Raw genomic sequence first — 22674 nt, 5'->3', positions numbered from 1 at the left:
AGAGACCTCATCTCTGCTCAGACACCATAGCAACTGGCTGAACAAAAATCCCTTGGAAAATGTGACCTGCATCAGCCCCTGGGCTTCCCCTGCTCTTAGTGCTTGGGCTTTTGAATAATGCAAAGGATAGAGAACAAGAAAGGGCAAAAGTCTTTCGGGGGTAATCTTTGGTAAGCAGTATATCCAGCGGGCTAGGGTTTCCTTTCAGTGGTGCTCATGTACACTGAGAATAACATTAAGTTAACAGAGTTACAAGAAAACGAAGTCTGTAAGAAGGACCAGCCCCAAATCCCCAAAGCCCCAAAGGATTGTGCTTCTTGAAATAAAAGCTATAGCGTGGCACTGAAGTGTAAATTTCCTATTCTAATCTCAATAGAAAATACATCTGACAACATCAAACTGTTTCAAAATGCAGTAATTTCATAAAAAATAAATGTTACTTATATATTATTTTACCGTTATGGATTTGGGGTTGATACATAGATTCTGGAACAGGATTTCACCTCCCGGTACGTATCACTATAAAGATTTCCAAGATGAGCTTTTGAGCGTTACGTTCCTCTCTTGTAATGAATTTTGCAGATTTAGGTGATTCAGAACGGAATAAATTCTGCTTTTCTAGACTCAGGCAGCAGCTCCTATATGAATTACAGTACCCATATGTGTATATGCCTGTGTTTTGCACTCTCCTGTTTGTCGTGTAGAACATTGTTAACGCCCTCCCGTCCCTACACACACAGCCTGTCCCCACACAGACAGCCGTGCCGATGGCGGCAGTGCCTCACGGGCTCACAGCTGTGGCGTGGCTGCTCTCTGGCTGTGCCTCAGCCCAGAGCGTGCCCAATAAGTGCCAGGTTCCCTCATCGGGAGCTGGACTTTGAGGAGTGCCCCCGGATTACTGAGGGAAGGCCACAGAGCCCTCCTGGGCTGCTGGTGTGGCCACATTACTGCGTGGTGACGGCCTGCTGCTGGAGGGGCGAGTGCCAGGGGTGGGCAGCAGGCCTTGGGGAGGCTCGATAATCTGTGAGACACCAGGATTATTGCAGGAAATGCAATTTGTAGGCGTTGTGAGGTGCTCTTTGCGCTGGGAGACGCGCAGTTCCTCTTCCCAACATTTACGTGTACAAATCTATCGGAACCGTTTCAACCCATGGTATTTCCTTCAGAACACACGCGTCTCCCCGTGTTGAGGGGACAACGCAGAGAGGCGATAGCGATGAGTACAGGGGACATTCCTCTGGCCCTGCAGCCCGTGTAGCAGCGCACGGCCACGGGGAGGGGGGAGCGGGACTCGAACCCGCGGCCCCAGGGCTCGGAGGCGGCGGGGCGGGGCCTGAGGCGGGGGGCGGGCCTGAGCCGAACGGAAGTGGTGCGGCGGAAGGGGCGGGGCGCGTCGCTGAGGGGAGCCGGCCGGGGGCGGCCATGAGCTCGGAGCAGCGGCGCGGCTGGGCCCGGGGCGGCGATGGCGGCCCCGCCGCCTCCTCCTCCTCCTCCTGCTCCTCCTCGGCCGGCGGGCACGGGGGGCGCGGCGGGGGCGGCGGGGGAGGCCGGGGGCGGCACCCCAGCCACCTGAAGGGCCGCGAGATCGGGCTGTGGTACGCGCGGAAGCAGGGCCAGAGGAGCAAGGAGACGGACCGGCAGCAGGTGGGGGCCGGGGGGGGGCGCTGCCTGAGGCGGGGGGTGACGTCACGGGTCGTGTGGGTGACGTCACGGGCCGCGGGGGTGACGTCACGCCCTGTGCTGTCCGCAGCGGGCCGTGGTGCGGATGGACGAGCGCCGCGAGGAGCAGATCGCGCAGCTGCTGACGGCCGTGCAGAGCCGGAGCGAGAAGGAGCCCGACGCCATGTCCTGGTGGTCCGGGGATGAGGACGGGTAAGGATCCTGGCACGGGGGCTGCAGCCGTTGCTGCAAGGCTCCCTCCCGGGCTGCTGGGGAGTTTAGCATGATAAATTCTTACCTAGAGTCATAAAACCCTTGCGCTGATCCCCAGGCCCACAGCAGGGGATTTGTGTAACACAGTGACCAAGTTCCCGTGGCCTCTGGGTGCGCTCATCCACAGGTGGCGTTTGCCATCCTTTTTCTGGTGCTGGGAGGTTTTCTCAGCCTCTGTGAAATAGGGCCCATTCTTGGCGCCTTTTCTGCAAGGATTTAAACAGGCAGTGAGACGAGGAGGTCATGTACCTTGCCTTCAGTGCACTGGGTTGATGGGTTTGGGTTTTGGGGAAAGATCCGGCTACGGGGCGGTGGTTCTGACAGGCCGTTAAGCAACAGTTCTCTGGAGATGTTCCGTTAGTACGTTAGCTTTAATGCAAAAGAACACGTTACATTTGAAGATCCTGTTGTATGTTTTTTGATACCATGACCCTGTTGTACATTTCTTTGTCTCTTACAATGTACACCACACTGCCTTCAGCTTAGGGCTCAAAAAACTTGGGGATGTAATGTCTCAAAAACAGATCGGCCTGGAGTGGTTCAGTGTACGTTTCTCAGTGGCCAAGCATATATTGGGTAATCTTTGAAGCTTCTGTTCTTTGCCATTATTTCAGTAATACTCCAGAACAGCCCGCAAAAGTGAAACCAGAGGTGGAAAAAGCTCCTATCAAACAGAGACCAGTCTTGGAAAAAACATTCCTTGATCGGGATGTGGAATACCTATTTGAAAAAAATCAGCAGGATACGGATTTAGATGAGCAACTTAAAGAAGATCTAAGAAAGAAGAAGTCTGATCCTAGATATATTGAAATGCAGGTACTTTCCCATGAGTTAAAAAGAAAGCTTTTGGTTTTGAAAATTAGACTGTCAGTGATAATTTCTGATTGTTTAAAATCCAAAATTTTAAGTATTTGCATTGTATAGTTGGATGTGTATTTTCTGTTCTCTTTTTTAAATAGACTTATATCTCTGCGTCTGTGTGTAAAATTAAAAGTAGGGCAATAGGCTATGAAGGAACAACTCTTCAAAATGTAGTTGAGGATATTGTAATGGCAGTGTATAAAGCCGTACAAGGAAACGGTTTTAGCACCTCTCAAATGGGAAGCCTGCTGTTCGAGGCCCTAGTCCTTTAACTGCGTATGTTGGCCTCTTTGTGTACGGAACTGTTGGTGTTAAATATTTCTGGTACGTTTAGTGAAACTGAGAACATGTGTGGAATTAAATTTATTTCTAGTGGGCCTGTTCAGTCTTGAGTGAGCAGCTTGTCATGTTACTGATCTGTTTCATCTAGATCATGGATGAAATCTGTTAATATTACTTCAGTGTTGAAGAGGTGTTTGAAAACATGTACTGTTGCTTTTTCTTTTCTCAGAGATTCCGAGAGAAACTCCCTTCATATGGGATGAGACAGGTAAGCATATGTTTAATTTGAAGAAAGATCCGTGATTTGTGGAGGTACTGAAGCTTTCAGAGGTTTCAGTATTACTGGAAACAGATGGGTATATGGTTGTTGTGATTTATTTTATTTTTTTAGATTCACAGTAGTAGAGAATTACCAAAGTACTTCTAAAATCTGTTTTTGACCATAATACTTGCAAATGTTTTCTTTCTCTGGAAACAGGAACTTGTAAACCTTATAAATAATAATCGAGTAACTGTAATAAGTGGTGAAACCGGCTGTGGAAAGACTACACAAGTCACGCAGTTCATCTTAGATGACTACATAGAGCGAGGGAAGGGGTCTACCTGCAGGATCGTTTGTACTCAGCCTAGGAGGATCAGTGCCATCTCAGTAAGTTCCACTTTGACAAGCTGACTAACTTATTTCTTACGGTTGTAGGTGTGTTTCTTTGTTGTCATCCCCAACGTAAGTCCAGATAAAATTACTGTCTTAAGATTTTTGAACAAAAATAGTTTTATTTTTTTTTACTGGGCCTAAGCTACAGGGCAAGTTTATTAGCTGAGTATACAATCTGGTAGATTATTTGAAGTTAAGATCTGGAAAAAATCCAAATGACCAGATAGATACTGTGTACCTCTCAAAGAAACTGATCTATTTTTGGATGTTGTCACACTAATGGTAAAGTTCAAGATTAGCATTCCGCCTGCAGTGGACAGGAAAGGTTGTTTTTAGTGTATTCATTTTCAGTCTTAATTGATGCTATTGCAAATAACAATTTGATTAATATACACTAATTTGATACTTTGTAAGTTTCGGTAGTGATTAGAGTACTGGTGCCGTATGCCTCCCTTTTCCTTGAATGTAGGCATGGTTTATATTGGTGACTTTAATGGACTGGGCAGTGCATATGTGTGAAGTAAGATAAACAGTAGTGTTGTGTAGCCCTTTAGAAATGTATTAACGAGCAAGAAAGAACTTGGCTTTCCAGTGCGCAGTAATTGCTCTTCTTTATGGTTAAGGATCAAACGAGTATAGGACCTCACTCTCCATGAGGAAAGCTGGCTGTACTGAAAGGGGTGGTGCATTCTGGAGGAGGGTACTGCTGATACCTAGATGGTTGTGTTTTTCTAAAACGTGTCTTGGGTTGCTCATCTGTTCTTGATTTGCAGACAGGAAACACTGCTCTCAAGGAAAGGGAAAAGATGTTTTTCATGGTGTTCTGTTGTTGTTTACATTGCATCTGGGTTCTAGGTGTTTCTTACTGATGAGTAGCTAAATCGTGGATCAGCCTTGTGTGTTTTGTTTTGTTGTTTTTTGTTTTTGTTTTTTTTTTTTTTAATGAGCTCTTGTTTTTTTGAAGGTGGCTGAGAGAGTTGCTGCTGAAAGGGCAGAAGCATGCGGTAATGGCAAGAGTACAGGATACCAGATTCGTCTTCAGAGGTAAGAGGCTCTCTTGACAGTTTTTGTTCCTTCATGTAAAGCGGTATCAACTCGAAAGGAAAAAACTGCAAGGCAGTTCTTAACACAGGCAAACGCTTTTATTCTCTTATTTTCTCCAAAAGACATTCCTCTGAATAGCTGGTACAGGGAATAAAGTTTTTGAAAAATACTCAAAAAGTTTGAACATGGTTATCATATTCTGTGTAGCATGTAAATGAGTGGTTTGAGGTTGTTATGCAAAGTCAGTTCTGAATTTCAGGCTGGCAGGATTGGTTAGCACTAAGCTGTACTTTCACTAGTAAGTCCTTTTTTCAGTTCTTCTGAAAGGTTTTGCTATACATAGAGGTTAAAAGTGATGTCCCTGATCAATTAATTTCAAGGAGAAATTAAAATGTTAAAGAAGCGAATGCTATAAGCCATATTCCTGGGTAGAATTATGTATTTGTTACAGTTACCTAATGAGTAATTCCGTTAAGGTCAAGTAATAAATTCAGTCTTGTTAACAAGAGTTCATAGACCTAGTGCCGTAGAACAAGTTACTACGCTTGCAGTGATTTGCAATTTTAAAAAATTACCTGGGATGTAACTAGCAAACAACGAAACCTCACTTACCACTCTGGAAAAACTGCTGGTGAGAGATGACAGTTCAGTCCTTCCAGCACTTTAATTTGAAGCACTCGTTTATGGAATCTCATTTCTGTTTTCTTTAATGTTTAATCAAGAATGTTACAGTGCTGTGTATGACACAGCTGTCATCTGTGCTGAGTTCAGATAGTTATGAGAATTTGGAGTCAGCAGATCAATGTAGAAATGATGAGAAATGAAGTCAGAGGTTCCGTCAGGCTACAAGAAGTTAATTTCCCATCACCAAAAATGCTGTGACTCTGTCCTAAACCCTTGTTCTCTCAGCTGAACTGTGAACAAGTTCAAGAATGAGGCATACTTCATAATGTCTGTAACAACTACCTGTGTTTTAATTTTTAATTTTTTATTAAGTACTTTGTAAAATAAAGAAGAGAACTGAAGAATTCTTGATGTATTTCTTCCAGTCGGTTACCGAGGAAACAAGGCTCAATTTTATACTGTACCACAGGAATTGTCCTACAGTGGCTTCAGTCAGATAAGTAAGTTTTCCTGTTTTATTAGAAACTAAATGCAATTATCGAATGACTTGACTAATGACCTGTTCTTGTTAGTCTCTGCTCTATTTTTTACTTCTGCTAAAAGCAAATGTTTAATTTTTTGTCCTTCTGTTTCAGGAATTTGTCCAGTATTAGTCATGTAGTCCTTGATGAAATTCATGAAAGAAATCTTCAATCAGATGTTTTAATGAGCATTATTAAAGATCTTTTGAATGTCCGTTTGGATCTGAAAGTGATACTGATGAGTGCTACTTTAAATGCAGAGAAGTTTTCTGAATACTTTGGTAGGTTAAATGTTTCCTATGAATTTTCCTTCTAAGTGATATAGGCTTCTATGGCATAATGCAGATGTCAAATTTTAGGATTGCTTTTAATAAAAGGAATTAATGATTTAATTTTTTGCAAATTTTTTGCTGCTTAAAAATGACTTATGCCTTTCTCAACAGATAATTGTCCAATGATTCACATTCCTGGGTTCACTTTCCCAGTGGTGGAGTATCTTCTTGAAGACGTAATTGAGAAGTTGAGGTAAGTGTATTTTCTCAGCATCAGTATAGATAGTATTTTGTTTGTTTTTCATTTTACTTAGTATGTCTTTTTGAAGATTATCTCAGTCTATATAGCCTGTTGAAAAATTAGTTGTGGTTTTCAGGAGTGAACTTGTTGGACATCTTGTTGCAGAAAACCTTTTGAGGGAAGTTCGGTAGCTTTTACAGTAATAGGCTTGTAGCAACCTGGAAATGTTGGTTTGGGGAGGAGAACAATTTGTGTTTTGTCTTTCAGTGTGGTGAATTTTCAGGTGGATAAATTAAGCTCGTCTTTGATGTTTTATTTTTTACTTGTTTTCATGCTTACTGGAGATGGTACCTATCATTTCTGTAATTAAAAAAAAAAGTCTTAGAGGAAAGTTCTAGAATCCTACATGTATTATATGGTACAGCTAAAGTACTGTATATTGTCCACAGTTTAGAAAACTCCCATGCAGCTGGATTAAATTACTAGTTTCTAAATTTATTTTCTATTTAACTTTAAAGGTATATGCCAGAAAACACAGACCGTCGGCCACGGTGGAAGAAAGGCTTCATGCAAGGGCATATAAGCAGACCAGAAAAAGAAGAAAAGGAGGAAATCTACAGGGAACGATGGCCAGAATACTTAAGGCAGCTGCGGGGCAGGTTGTTCTCACTCTTCTGCATTAAGTGTTGTTAATTTAATGAACATTTTAATACTCCTCAAGAGTGGTTTAAGACTAAGCTAAATAACTTTGTCTCTTCAGCACCTAGCAGAGACTCTGTGCTTGAGACATTCTCTTTGCCAGCATTTGAATGCTTTGCTATCTGAATAAGTGGATTAGTTAGGTAGCCTGGCAAATTTATTTCAGGAACAGCATCTTCCTTTCCTTCTTCTGTCTTATTTTACCTCTGCAGTTTGTGACTTCCTATATATCCAGCTTCACAGCAATAACTAATATAGGTGGCTCTGTTTTATCTCCCTTTCCTAAGGGAGCAAGTGCTGGTGCTCTCTGTTCTATCCCACATTCTACTTGTCCTTTTCTACTTCTCCATCCCTTTCTCAGACAGGTCTTTGGAACAAACTGGTAATTGGTACTAGGTTTCATGAAAAGAAAGGGCTGAACAGATGAGATGCCTTCTGTGCTTACTGTGAGGGAGAGATAAAGTGAAGGGTAAACTCAGATTATTTAGATCCTAGATAATTCATGAGATCCATAACCCAAAAATGTCATGTAAATGCTCCAAACACAGTTCAGTCATAATTCTTAAACTTACTATTCTAAACTGGCAATAATTGAACTAAAATAAGTCTCCAGAGCAGCATGTCTGTTCAATTGTACCTACAAAGAAAGAAGGAAATTGAGCAGTAGTAGGTTACACAGATGAGCGATTGCAGAACCTTACAGCAGACATGAGTGCATGACTTTGTGCTAGCAAGTAACCAATCTGCATGCTTTTGTTGCCTGTAGGTACTCAGCGAGTACTATAGATGCCTTGGAAATGATGGACGATGACAAGGTTGACCTTGACCTTATAGCAGCACTTATCAGACACATTGTTTTGGAAGAAGAGGTATGTTTCTGTGTCCTGTCAGCATGTTCTCATGCTATGACTGAATTGTGGTCAGTGGCTGGTGGAGAAAGTTAAAGCTGGTGGTTATTTTGGTCTATTACATACATATAAAGAAGAGTGCTTTTTGTTATTAGTTTTATTTTTTGTTTTCTCAAAAGTAATCTAACAGCTTTAAATACCCAATTACTATTTAAGCCCCAAGTTTAGAATGTGGTCAGACAGTGTTTTTGGAATAGATTCCAGGTTTACAAGGTAGCACGTATCTAAGTTCTTGAATAACAGTTGTAGGCGTTAATGATAGCTATGTGTGTAAAAAGCTTGGATAACTTGCATATATATTCAGTATATTAATTTCAGACTTTTCTTTTGCTCTAAAGAGACTATAAATCTTTTGATGATAGTAGAGATTGACTCAAATAAAACGGGATAGAAGTCTGAAGGTTTGGGTTCCATTTAACTCCAATTGCGGCTTCTTTTCCTTGGGATAAGGTCTTCATACACATCAGTGTCTTCATACACATTAGTCATCTGATGATAACTAGTGTAATTGCAAATGAAATTTTAACTCTTAGTTCTTCTTCTGACTGCATGTGTTTATCTTGTCCAAGGTAGTACTTCTTGTGGTGTGTAGTAAAACCTACGGTTTGTGAAATAGCTGTAGAAAACCAATCTGAGAACCTCTTCAATGTACAACTGAATGTTCTACATCTAGGAGCTTCCCTATCAGGAATGATGGAGAGAGGGCACAGCACTGCTTAGAGTTGATATCCAGTCCATCATATCTACAGTGTGCCATGGGCTTTACATGGTTTTCTGCTTGAGTAATCTGAATGTAATTTAGCTGTTGTGAAGATAAGAATTTTGCTAGGATATATAAAAATTCAGTCACATTTACCAAATGTGCAGCTAGGAAACTCTTCCTACTTACAGAGCGTCACGCTTTGTAGTTACTCCGGTTTCATTAGTAGTTGTCCCTGAATGTGCTTCAGGTGTAATGACAACACAACTAGTTACTTTTTAATGTAAAAATGCTTGAGATCTTTACTCACCTACACGTTTAGGTTTCTGTGAGGCTCTGACCAGTATAGTAACTCTTAACATAGTCTTTATTTCAATTTGTAGCTTCTTTTATATTGTTTTAGAGGAGGTAGTTCTTGAAATATAAAACCACCAGATTCTGAAGCTGAAGATCCTAATTAGAGTCCCAGTAAAAGGTTTTTTATATAATACTGTTAGGTACATTGTTATCAGAGGGTTTCTGTGCTTGAAGCAGTAAGAAACTTGAAAGAATAACTTCTGTTGCCATAGGGAGTATACGTAGGTTACACCGTAGCCTGAAGTTTTATATTCATTTGTGTTCAAAAACATCTGTGGAAGAGCTGACACTGTAGCTTGAGTCACTGAAGAAAATTCTGATAATTGAGAATGCCAAATTACTTAATATTTCAATTGATAGAGTATTTAAGCTGTGGATAATGAGGATGACTTACTGTTTTTTATTTTGTTCTTTGTTGAAAATTACACTTCGTTTCTTCGAGGTTTAACTGCAGCTCAAATTCTTACAGTGTTTAAAATGCTGCAGGCCAAAATGTCAAAAGGAAGTTTTTGTTTATTAAGCTCAGATAAATGTGTAGCAAGACAAACTTTTTTTCTGTAGTAAACAAAGTATTTCAAGTTGTAGTCAGTGAGGTTTCAGGTATCACTTACTTGCATATTGATACATATATTTCAAGTAGGTGATATTTTGCATAGCATGTAACTTATTGTAACCTGTTTCCTTTCCCATTCGCTTCTTTTATATATAGGATGGTGCAATTCTAGTGTTTCTTCCAGGATGGGACAACATTAGCACTTTGCATGATCTCTTGATGTCACAAGTCATGTTTAAGTCAGGTAAAAACAATTTTATGTGCAAGTTTAGCAGCAGCATTAGTGGCAAACTTTTATTTTTGCCTATGTTTGCTGGTATTGCACTGAACTTTTCTTCTTCCCTCCTTCCCTTTCAAAATGATTGCAGTGTGTTCGGCTTTTTGTTTTTTTACATAGCTACAGTAACTTCCATCCAAAACTAAATTATTTCTTCATTCTGTGTTAATTTCTTATTTTTGCTTGATGCTTAAGCAACTTCTCTCTAATACTTTGCTGATGGTTCTTTTAAATTCTTTTTCCTGGATGCCTTTTAATAGGACAGTAAAATATCCTATGCCTATCCTATACGCTTTATTTTGTCTTGTTTGCATACCTCATGTTCAGCTAACTTGTCCTAACTATGCTTTTGACTATTCAGATAGTCTTACAATAATTCATGTCATGTATATTCCACAGATAGAGAATTATTGAAAACCAGAGGAGAATGTCAATTTAATAAGTAAACTTGAATAGTTATTAAATAATTAGTTCTGTACAGTAATTTGTATTCACCAAGATATTATATCATAATACAACATGGCAAATTCTAAAGTAAAAAGGTATAAAGGAGTTTATTATGTGAGTTTTATGTTTTACTAGGTTTTGGGGGAATCTTCTGCAGAATAACGTAATGATTTTGTATCCCAGAGAAGCTTAGGTAGCTGGCGGCTACCAGAGAAGCTTATTGTAGCTGGTGGTTAGTTTATTCAGTTTATATTATTTGGAGCTTCTAGCATATACGCCTGTATTTCAGAATGTGTCATCTGCATGTAACACCAATGTATCGAACATTGCTAACAAATAGCAAAAAAATAAAAATAATTTAAAAAATAATAATAATTAAACTATGCTACTATGCCATTATCTACACAGTAAAAAACAACTCAGAATAAGAAATGGAAATAGTAGATTTACTTGCAGCGTATTTTCTCTGTTCTGTATTCTTGATTTCCTGTGTAACTAAAGTATCTGTGCTTACTCTGTATCTTCTACTGATTTTAATTTTCAGATAGGTTTATTATCATACCTTTACATTCATTGATGCCTACTGTTAACCAGACTCAGGTATGCTTGTCTTTTATTATTATGCAATAACATAACATTTTGCAACTACCTACAATTTTAATTGAGTATATGTTTGGTTTTGGCAAACATATAAATGGGCCATGGATAATTACAGGTGTTTAAGAAGACCCCGCCAGGAGTAAGGAAAATCGTGATTGCTACCAACATTGCAGAGACTAGGTAAATAGCTAGCTATGCAGACCAAAAAAAACATAATTTTGACAAAATTAAAAAATAAGCCTGTTTAACTTTTTTTTCAAAATGCATTTGAAATATTTGTATCATAGATTTATAACACTTTCAATTCTGATACGTCTGTAGACTAAGCTGGAATTCTCCTTTGAGAGTTGTTTAAAAAAATCAAAACATGGATGATCTATAATGACTTGCAGTTGTACATAATAAATGTGAGCTGCCTGTCCTCTACAGACTTTATAACTGCATATAGTGACTCTATAGTGCCAGACCTAGGAGAATAAAACAAGCTTGCTCTTGAACTGCTTAGTAACATGTAAATTAGTAAATTCTTAATGGAATTCCAAGCGCAGAATTTTTTTAACTTTTGGCTTGCAGCGTGGGAGGGGGTAAAGAGAAGCTAAACCTTTCTAAGATTCTAGGCTAAGTTTGCAAAGATGAAGAGTTGCATTTTTTTTCTCTTCTTTTAAAACAGCATTACAATAGATGACGTGGTATTCGTTATAGATGGTGGAAAAATAAAGGAAACTCACTTTGATACCCAGAACAACATTAGCACAATGGCAGCTGAATGGGTTAGTAAAGCTAATGCCAAGCAAAGGAAAGGTCGAGCAGGAAGGTAAGAATAATGACGAGTTAGAAAACTTTTGTGATAAGTTTCAATCTGTCTTGGAGCTCATGTGTGCTGAAGGTAGTACTTTGTTAATCCCGTGTTCGGAAGCAGACACTAGCACAACTCTCTTGTACTTAGGGAAAGAATGGTTTGTTGTTTTCCTAAGAAACTGACATAACTTGTGCTGCATTTCAGTCATGAGTTTCCTTCCTTATTATAGAAGAATAAATCCTGCATTTTTTTCAAATTTGATAATGTTTGCATTCACACCTCGCTTACGAGGCTATGATACATTAAAGTGAAAATTGCCTTCAAGTTAATATTGCTTAGATATATACCAAATTATTTAAAATTTCACTCCCCCTCAAAATACCTCGTGGAGGTATATATCTTTTGTTCAGACATACAGCTCTTCTCTGATCTCCTCATTGTTCCCTTTGAGCAGTTAATTAGAGATTTCTGCATTTTCTATGCCTTTGTTTTCCTGTTGATGGGTCTATATTTCTGAAAGCTGAAATGGCTATTGCAATTGAATACACTTCAATTCTAATTCCCTGAAGTGTTTTGGAAAGCTGCTTATAAATGAACTCAGTCATAATGTCACAGTGTCGTAGAAAAAGCATGCATTTATTTCTTCAAATATGTTGTAGAGTTCAGCCAGGTCACTGCTACCATCTATACAATGGACTTCGTGCTAGCCTTCTAGATGATTATCAGCTACCTGAGATCTTGAGGACTCCTTTGGAAGAACTTTGCTTGCAGATCAAGGTAAGCATATGCATCTTCAAACGTGTATACTAGTGACATTTCTGTTGGAATAAGAGCTTGAGTGATTAAATCAATGCAACTCTGAGGTTAGAGTTGTCTTCAAGTCTTAAGTTCTGTCACAGCAAAAGCACAATATATGCTAACATATTAATATATTAGTATATGTTAAATATATTAACATGCAATTATTAATAATATATTAATAACTGCAGCAACTGTTTGCAGAATGGTACCAAACCCGAGAAAAATATATTGTCTGGTATAAATAAAAGCTGAACTCTAACACAAATGTGAACACATTCTTTTCCTCCAAAAATGTTAGATCAGAGTTGCTTCTGTGAGAATGCCAGGGAGCTGAGAGAGAAGGCTTCTTAAAACAACCTTTTGGTGAAATTCTTCTAAAACTGACATGAGTGACATTTCTTTTTTGGCAGTTTGTATGGAATTCCTATGCATGCATAAGGAATACCACATGTAACATACTGAAGAATAGATGTTTAAAATTTCATCATTGATATGTCTTTATTTTGTCCTTACTTCTTAATTATTGAAATCCTAATTCAAGCTGTGAGTTATTCACACCTTTTGTAACTAGTGTGATCACTGTTTATTGATTTTTAGGTGGATGGCCATCTTTATTCTTTTTGGTTTTTTTTCTTTCAGATTCTAAAGCTTGGAGGAATTGCTTATTTTCTGAGCAAACTAATGGATCCGCCATCTCGTGATGCTGTAATGTTGGCCATAAATCATCTGATGGAGCTGGTAAAGTATTACTTTAACATACAGTTTTCATGTAAGGAAAAGTTTGTTTACAGCTGTGTTATTACTGCATTGTTTGTTATCAAAGACCATTCTGATTGTACAGGTCTAGACATTTGAACCATTATTATGCAGACTCTATATCTCTAGGCTATGCAGTGTCCTGTATCTTGACTGAACAGAGGAAAAACTTCAGATATTGAAGTTTATTTTGTATTTGAATATTGAATATTTGTATTGCATATTGAAGTGAATTCACCAAGTATTTCTGTCCCAGTAGGATTAGTGAAGAATTTAGGATGTATTTCTGGGGGTAAGCAAGGCAGATAGGAACAAGGTCTCTTGTATGTCAGTGCCCCTTTGGATGTTGGGGCAGGAGAGATCAATGAGCTGTTCGTACTACTGACTTCTTGCCTGGTATTAATTATACAAACCAGTTGTAGCAATAAATTGCAATGTCTAATTTAGATGAAAGGCACTATGCAGACTGATTGTCATAATTCTATTAATGTTTAGATGAAATTCAGTGATACGTTTGTTGTTCTGTGACAAAGCTGTATAGTGGCAAAGGGAAGAGTAAATGAAACAAGAAGTGACACTGAAGGGATAGGAAATACACAAGTCCAAACGTAAGCTTGATCAGGAGAAGACACCGAAGTGTTAATTAGTCTTCATACTTTAGTCCAGAAAGACACTGAGCCCAGTAAACCACTTGAAACACAATTAAAGATGGTTGCTCTTTTCTTGTATCTGTTGAATGTTTCTGTTTGTAATTTGCACGATCACTTTCGTGTCTGACCATACTACAGTTAGCTGGATCCTCCACACTGCAGTTATGACTTTGTGTTGTTTTTTTTTTTTTATGACAGAATGCTTTGGACAGACAAGAAGAGCTGACTCCACTAGGTGTACATTTAGCACGATTACCAGTTGAACCACATATCGGAAAAATGATTCTCTTTGGAGCTTTATTCTGTTGCTTGGATCCAGTCCTTACGATTGCAGCAAGCCTCAGCTTCAAAGACCCTTTTGTCATTCCTTTGGTAAAGTTTCTAAGAAGAGCATTACAGATAAGATTTTAAGATCCTCATAAGAATATTAGGACGCTACTGAGATGTTGTAGTTTAAAATAATTTTAATCCTACTTCCAGGTTAATTACATGTTTATAAGTACTGTTTGCCTTACAATAATTAATAGCATGTGTTTTGCTTACAGAATATTGGAAGTAGCATCACTTTATGTATGTTCCATACAAAGTATTGCTGTATATATGTACCCTCGTTAGGGAAGGTGAGCTAGAAGGAAGAACGGTCTGTCAGTCAGGAATATTTTATAAGTTCTAATTGTTCACAGGGCAAAGAGAAAGTAGCAGATGCAAGAAGAAAGGAACTGTCAAAGAATACAAAAAGTGATCATCTGACAGTGGTGAATGCTTTCACGGTAAGCATGTTTTAACGTTCTTTCCTTCAGAAATTTTGGTTTCGGTGTTATGCTTTAATCTAAAGAAAAATCTGATCAGTGTATGCTCTGAAGTATTTCTTGGTTTCTACAGAAACATAAAATTAATTTTCACCCTTCTAGCATTAAGGAGTCTTGTCTTCAGGCTCAGTAACTAATTTCTTGTGGATATGCTGGTGGAAGTGTGAATTCCTGGTAACATTATTACTTTCTAAACATGTATTTGATGAGGGATGAATACAGTAGAACTTCTTGGTGGCAGTTTCCCAGTTGTGCTATAAAAATCCCCGAGTCATTAGCTCTTGTCCTTCCGGCACCTGCAAAAGGCTGGAGTGGACTTCAAAAGCATTGGATACTTAGAAAAGACTTAGACTTAGCTGTGTAGCACAAGACTGTTAGTAGCAACAAATGAAGTTCTGACAAACTTGGCTAGATTTTGCTCCTCACCATGGGAAAATTAAGTTTTCAATTCAAAAATGTTGTGTTTTTCTGCTCTGTGCCATATGCCTATAGGTGTGTGGAGATACATACACATATGTACATAACATAATACAAAGAGATGAAAGGGTTTGCTTTCTCTCCCAAGGAGAAAAATGTAACTTTGTAATGACCTACGTTTTTTTTGGTCTGTCCTTATATAGTTAATATTTTTAGTATGTGTTCACTTAAATGCCTTTGAACTATGGTATGAATTTCTAGGGCTGGGAAGAGACTCGGCGCCGTGGATTCAGAACTGAGAAAGACTACTGCTGGGAATATTTCCTGTCTTCAAATACACTCCAGGTAACATCCTGATGGTCTGAAAATGGAGGAATACATCTGTGGGGGAAGGGGAGGAGCCTTTTGGCACAGCATCATTCTGGGACAATTTTTATTTCCTATAGATGCTGCATAACATGAAAGGACAATTTGCTGAGCATCTCCTTGCAGCTGGATTTGTGAATAGCAGAGACCCCAAGGATCCCAAATCTAATACCAACTCGGGTAAATAGTAGAAGGAAACAGAAAACTTTTGAGTCAAATTCTCAGTTTGCAGAACTGCATTACTTACTTTGCTGTCTTTTACAGATAATGAGAAGTTGCTCAAAGCAGTCATCTGTGCTGGTTTATATCCGAAAGTTGCAAAGATTCGGCCAAGCTTTAGCAAAAAGAGAAAAATGTAAGGATTTGATACAATGCTGGTTTGTGTTTCAGGTATTTTCTAAATTAGGTAGCTTGGCTAACTTCCTAACTTTCTGGGTATGTAACATAGAAGCACCAAGCTAGGAGTGGTCACTGTGCCTAGAATTACAAAAAGAACAAACAAAACAAGTGATTATTTCTGTGGTAGGTGTAAAAACAGGTAGTCAAAACTCTACTTCAGATCTCTTAATTTAGATCCATCTACCAGTCAGTTGATTCTCCATTTTGAACCAAGTCCAGTGTGCTTCAGTCACCTCAAGGATGCATGTAAGAGTAAGCTTGCAAACGTGGTGGGAGATCTCATGTCACTGCATCTTAGCTGCATGGTGGAGCCAGGTGTAAGTCAGCTGCCAGGAAGGTTCAGTGTCTTGTGTCTTTCCTACTTGAGAGAACAAGAGGGTTTATTAAGGAGGTGAATTTAAACTTAAGCACAGAGATAGTGGTATCAGAAAATTAATACTGTAGATTCAGTTGTAATCTTTTGAGGAAATAAATAAGAAGTTCCTTCAAATGTCCTCATTTTGGAGTTCAGAACACTGGTGGAGAATTGGAGGGTTTTTAACTTGGGATGTGGTTTTGCTGTTTTCAGTATCTTATTTCCATGGTAAAACTACTTTTTTTTTTCAGGGTGAAAGTTTGCACTAAGACAGATGGAACAGTTAATATTCATCCTAAATCTGTTAATGTGGAAGAGACAGAGTTCCATTACAACTGGCTTGTGTACCATTTGAAGATGAGAACTAGCAGTGTATGTCGTGGTTTATATTTGTGTTATTTATTTTTGTAGCTCTTTAATGTGTTTGATCAAGGGATGTGAATAGTGTCTCTTACTATGGCCCAGAAGGTATGCGCCAGCTTTGTCTGAAGCCTTCATGTTTTGGGTCACTTCTTGCACATGCAGTCAGATTCTGTTCTGTGGGATCTCAGTGGTATTGTTCCACAAATGGCTGGTGTATTAACTTCTGTTAGATTCTTGCTTCTGCTGCTTTTTTTTTTCTTTTTTTTTTTTTAAGAAAGAAAAAGTTTGCAAGCTTTCTTTTTCCTGCTTGATTACTAATGGAATTATTAGTTGGAGTTCAGCGCTTTCTGTGAAGGACTGTATTTGGAACCGTTTTTGCTCCCATTTAATGTGATTTTATGTAACTGTTCCAACTGAGTTGCTTCAGATTTGTTTTGCAAATTTATGAATGACTGAAAAATGATCTGGAATTCTGTCTTGTGTTTCCTTAAAGGTTAGTGATGTCACATAACATGCTTTCAAGGGTGACTGGACAATTTTGTCTTCTTGCAGATTTACTTATATGATTGTACAGAAGTCTCTCCGTACTGCCTCTTGTTCTTTGGAGGGGATATATCCATTCAGAAGGATAAAGATCAGGATACCATTGCTGTGGATGAATGGATTGTTTTCCAGTCTCCAGCTAGAATAGCACAGTTAGTTAAGGTAACTATATTTAATATTAATATATACAGAAATCTTGGTGTAACAATAACTCTTCCTAGAGTTTTTTTTATATTTGATGTTGTTGCCAAACTGTTGATGTATTGCTATAGGGAGGTAACAAAATGTTTTTAATGTATTCCCAGTAAGCATGTGAAGTATACACAGTAAATGAAAGGTATCTAACTGAAGGTTTGTGTATGAATGCAAATTAAAAAGTTGTAGTAAAAATAACATTCTAACCAGCTTGTTGTATCACATGATAAACTGGGCAGAAGTAAACACTGATGAACTCCCTTCTGTTTGCCCTTAGGAGCTGGCACTTGGAAGTTTTATTTATGTATTTGAGTTTCCAGTGTAATAGCTGGGCTGATGAGAATGAGGCTTGTGTGCCTTTTGCAGTGTTGGAAGGAAGGTGCTCTTAAAGCTTCTGCTGAAAATTTCATGGGGATGTTGAAAAATAGTGGAGGCTTCAAGGAAGAGTCATAGGGTGGATTTAAAGGGCTTATAAACATCTTACAGAAATTGTGCTCTTCAAATCTGTTACTGTAGTTACTGTAGCAAAAGCTGTAGGATGACCTGATCAGTCCATAAATAACCACGTGGATATGGAACTTGAGGATGGGGCTCTTCAGCTGGCAGTAATACTTTCCAGTGAAAAGAGGAGCTGAATAGAGCTTTGTTTATTAGATCCTAGAAATTGCATCTGACTTTCTTTTTCTTAATCCAAATATTTTTAGTCTCCTTAAAGAGTCAGCTAATGGATGAACAGGCCATCACATCCAGAGATCAGGTCATAAAAGGCAAAGCTAGTTTCTGAAAAGCAGCTTTTGATCCTGAAGGTAGCAGTGTTGAAATAAATTGATGTAAGAACAGCAGGCGTAAAGATTAGGAGAACAGAGAATGTGAGGGGTTTGAACTTACTGTGGTAACATTGTGTGGCTTTCTACTTGCCTGTCTCTTCTCATTCCAACAAACTTTTTGTCTGCAGAATTTAAGACAAGAGCTCGATGATCTACTACAGGAAAAAATAGAAAACCCACACCCCGTGGACTGGAACGATACTAAATCCAGGGATACAGCAGTACTGACCGCTATTATAGACTTAATCACAACGCAGGAGAATGAAAGTGCCAGAAACTATGCTCCACGGTTTCAGAACGAGCGCTATAGTTGACACACTTTCATCTGTGTTGGTAAAGCCGCTATACTCACTTATTTTGTCTCTTTTTTTTTTATAGCATTTATTTAGCTAGAGGGAAAAACTCTTTTAGGGCAAGCAGGTAATTCCCTCGTACTGAAGATCAGTTATTTCAAAATAGTTGGTAATATCTGTATATGCATGGTATTCTGTGTTCATGGTAGCTTTTTAAATAAGAAAAAAATGCAATGTTAGCAATGTTAATTGGTGTATGTATTGTCCTTCCTCCGAGTCCTCTAAAACTGTAGCTTTTTTTTTTTTTTTTAATATTTGTTACCAGATTTGGGGGGTGGGGAAGGGAAAGAAGCTAAAGTACTGCTTAATTGTGCTTAAACTGTTCTTGGTATTGGTAAAAACATCTCAGAAGATTTTTTTTTTTTTCTTGGGGGTGGGGAGTGATTACTGTGTTGTTGCAGCAGTTTTCTCACCGACATTTCCACAGAAGGTAATGATAGCTTAATTAAACTAACTTGAAAACATGTTGTTGAATTTGTGCTGTGGGAGGAAAGTCTTCAGAAATACTCTCGCCTTCCATTCATCCCATTCAGTTCATCTTTTTTCACTTTCTGTACCCATCCATCATCAGTACTGATGGAAAAATTTAGACTACAGGACCTTCATGGTTATAAAAACTGATGGTGGAATATACTTTAAGGGTTCATTGTATTCTAATTTTTTAAGCAATCCATGTATAGGTATAGTGTTACATTAAAATACTTTTCTTTAAAGTGTTATTTCATCTGCTCTTAGTTCTTAATGTTCTGACTGTCATTCTGTTTTGAATGCTTCCAAATACCTAAGGCCGTTTGATTAATTATGCTTATTTTAGGATTTCAAGTGGGGTGATTCTGAGAGAACTAGTCTGGTCAGACCTGTGGAAGTGTGCCAGACGTACTGTTCCCTTTAACTCCTGGGGCTGGGGGAAGATTGAGATTTAGCTGAACCTGATGGGTGGGCGTTAAACCAGGGCCTGAATAGTGCCAGCAGTTCAGCTGGCAGCCTCCTGTTACCTTCTGTTTGCTCTGCAGCCATAGCTTTATTATTTCCAGGTTTATCCTTGAGGAATAGAGCCTTTGCTTCTCATTTTGATGTTCTGCAAATGTAACCAACTTTCAGTTTTTAGAGGCTTTATGTTTTCTCTTGTGCTTGACAGAAATCATCCCTGTGGCCTTTCTCGTCCACCTGAATCATGGGCTCAGGAGGATTTATTCACTTTATTCGTGTTATCCTGAAGAAAACAGAACTAAAACAGGGGCACATCTTCCTGTCAGTTAATCCAGCATCAGCTGTATTTATCTCTGGTATATAAGGAACACCACCCCTCTGACCCAGCATGGCTCTTTTTTTATACAACAGTCAGTTTATGACTGGGCTGTACTTTCTCTTGGAATAAAAAGGAGCAGAGGAGGCCAAGTTTGTTTTTGGAGTACCTTCTTCCACCCTCTGAAAACCCATGGTGGGATTGCTGCTTGAACCCCAGGTGCTGGAGTGCTTGGGGTAGCAACCAGACCACAGCACACTGAGGTGGTTGTGGGTTGGTGTGGTCAGATCCTTACTTACACAGTAACATGAAAAATGTGTAAATAACGATATGAGTTGCACTTTCCAGCTCAACCTAAAGCTTGTAGTGTAAGCAGGTGGCCTTGGGCAGGAGGGAAGGGTCTGGGGGCTGCTCTGTGGCAGCTGTCCCACTGCAGCCCCATGCCTTTCCCCAGTGCCTGCGTGTCCTTACCCTGCGGGTTCTTCCCTAACCCAGAGGCGAGGGGTCCTGGGCCTGTGCCTGGTCATTGCTCCAACCTCCTGTGTACAGGTAGGTCCATGAGAGATGAAGGAGGACACAGCAGCACTGTTTATCTTTACAGAACAGCAAAAAAAAAAAACAAGCAAAGATAAGTTACAGAACAAATTTAACCTCTCTGATAAGAATGACATTAAGGAACTATCACCTTAACAATCTGCAGTTCAAGAAAAATTGAAGCTTTTTTTTTTTTTTAGTAAGGATTTAAAAAGATTTTATTGATTGTTGTCCTATAAAATCATAACTGTCTTTAATTCCTGAAGAACTGTGTCTGAGAGTAGGAAAAATGGCTTTTAAAACATTATTTGGAAAGACAAGGTATGAAAAAATATATACAGTATTAAAAATCTGAATAAAATTAATGCCTGGATTTATACATTCAGTTTTGTTAAACATCTGCCTGTGTACAATAAACTCTTTGTTAAAATATTAGCAGTATTTTTACTATGTTAAATAAGACTTTGTTCAATTTACAGTTTATACCATTACCATTTTATCAGTCCACTTATAAATTAATTCAAAAGGCTGTAAAACCACTGTCAGACTATCAAGGTAAGGATTTTTGTACAAAATTATTGCCTAATCGACTTTCAATTGTTATAGAGGTACATGTTTATAAACAAAGTCACTCACAGATCACCATAGTACAGAATATAAACACCACCCTTTTAAAAAAAAGACTGGGACTGTGACAAGAAGAAAGCCTTTGTACTATAACTTTTTGCCTTGTTTTTATTTAGCAGGTATTGAAGCCTGTTAACTTACCAGCTCGTCCTTAAATGAAGGTTTTTATAGTACAACCTGTCACACGGATATACAGAAATGATGCACTGAACCTTACTTCATTTTTAGTGCATTTTCTTCACACACTATTTAGTGGTTGTTTGTTTTTTTTTTCTGTGAAATTCCAAAGCTAAACTGCAGCTGCAAAAATCTAGGTGGTGCAGGTAGTGCAATGGTGAGAGGGCTTCTCGGGAGCTGAGAAGCGTGTGGCAGCACCCAGCTGGGCACCCCTCGGGTGGCAGTCAGGAAGGTGCTGACAGGACACCAGGCTATAACTCCGTTACCCCAGGGGCTGAGCTCTCAGCTCCCACGTCCTTCCTCAGTGGTGCTCTTACCTCGTACAGCGGAGATGAGCAGAGACCTGGCCGCTTAGGTCCCTACAGGTCTTACAGCTCCCTCTTTTTGTGCGTGTGGCTTCAACACGCTGACAAATGCTAAAGAGGAAGGTCAGTAAACTGAAGTTCAGTTGAACTTTTTGCCTCCACAGAAGGAAATAATCAATCTCCTCTAGCACAGAAGACCAAAAAGGAAGAAAAAAAATAAACAGAAGAATGTACTTCATGTTTTCTGCAGTCTCCATCAAAACCCTTGCTCTACAGCAATAACTTAATAGAAAGACCTAGCAAAACACCTGGAGAAAACTGAAACAAAATGGACACATTTCCAGCAGTTATACAGTCCTTTAAAAAAATCAAAAAAATCCTGTGAGTCCAGACACCTGAATTCTGAACCAGAGCAGTGGCATTTAAGACTCACAGTGATGATGCTAGTGGGAAAAAACACATTGTGTTATGCAGAGGGCTACTTTTCTGCAGCTTGAAATTACTTTGTATTGAAAATAAGGTTTAAGCTTTAAAGGTGCAACCTACTGCAAGGTACTGGAAAAGCAACCATGCTGCCAAGAAGGCATTCAGAGGTAAAAGAGCCGTCAGAGTAGAGGACAGACAGCAGACACGAGACAGAAAGGTTTGTTCATTTGGCAAAGCCCATGAGCTTTAAAAAAAATTACTGGAAGAAACACCACAAGATACACCTGCCAGGGGGAGCTAAGAGAGCTAACAACTGCTCCCATCAAGGCTGTTCTTAATGAAAACAAGCCCAAGTTGAGGCTGATAGTTGTGATAAAATGGATCTGAGAACAAGACCCTCAGCGTCACTATGTACTTGGTACAGTTTGGTACTTCTTGCTTGCTTTCAGAAATCTCAACACCAAAGCACCAAAACGCCTGAGCTGCGTGACTGAGTACCCACGCCCAGTACTGGAGGCCACCACCACAAGCAGCACGTCTCTGGCTCTTACCTTGTGTCAGCTTCGCCCATGGAGATTGCAGCGATCTCATTCACTCTTAGCAAATCTGGCTCCTCCCTGGCTTTGTGCTGGAGAGGTAAGCCCTTCTGAATTACATGAAACAAAGATTCTGACACAGCTGGGAAGCATCCCCTTAAATCCCCAGTCCTGCACTGGGAGCTTACGGCTGCAGTTCCAAGGAACAGGAACTCCC

General features: G+C 39.2%; 1 protein-coding gene across 1 annotated transcript; it reads left to right on the top strand.

The window, feature by feature from the left end:
• The first annotated feature begins 1382 nt into the window (after window positions 1-1382).
• Window positions 1383-20818, top strand: DHX36 (DEAH-box helicase 36). Its single transcript, XM_068692893.1, has 26 exons — window positions 1383-1644; window positions 1751-1872; window positions 2547-2748; window positions 3305-3343; window positions 3554-3724; window positions 4695-4774; window positions 5824-5898; window positions 6034-6200; window positions 6363-6444; window positions 6951-7091; window positions 7898-8000; window positions 9806-9893; window positions 10918-10973; window positions 11089-11153; window positions 11644-11787; window positions 12432-12549; window positions 13213-13311; window positions 14178-14351; window positions 14663-14749; window positions 15467-15550; window positions 15652-15751; window positions 15836-15926; window positions 16577-16697; window positions 17241-17393; window positions 18382-18586; window positions 19745-20818. The coding sequence occupies exons 1-25, from the start codon at window positions 1423-1425 to the stop codon at window positions 18565-18567; spliced, it is 2970 nt and encodes a 989-aa protein (XP_068548994.1). The 5' UTR covers window positions 1383-1422; the 3' UTR covers window positions 18568-18586; window positions 19745-20818.
• Window positions 20819-22674: the final 1856 nt, after the last annotated feature.

Source organism: Anas acuta, chromosome 9 (genome assembly GCF_963932015.1).
Source record: "Anas acuta chromosome 9, bAnaAcu1.1, whole genome shotgun sequence".
NCBI lineage: Eukaryota > Metazoa > Chordata > Aves > Anseriformes > Anatidae > Anas > Anas acuta.
Note: the sequence above shows the minus strand (reverse complement) of the source record. Positions and strands in the feature narration are given on the sequence as shown.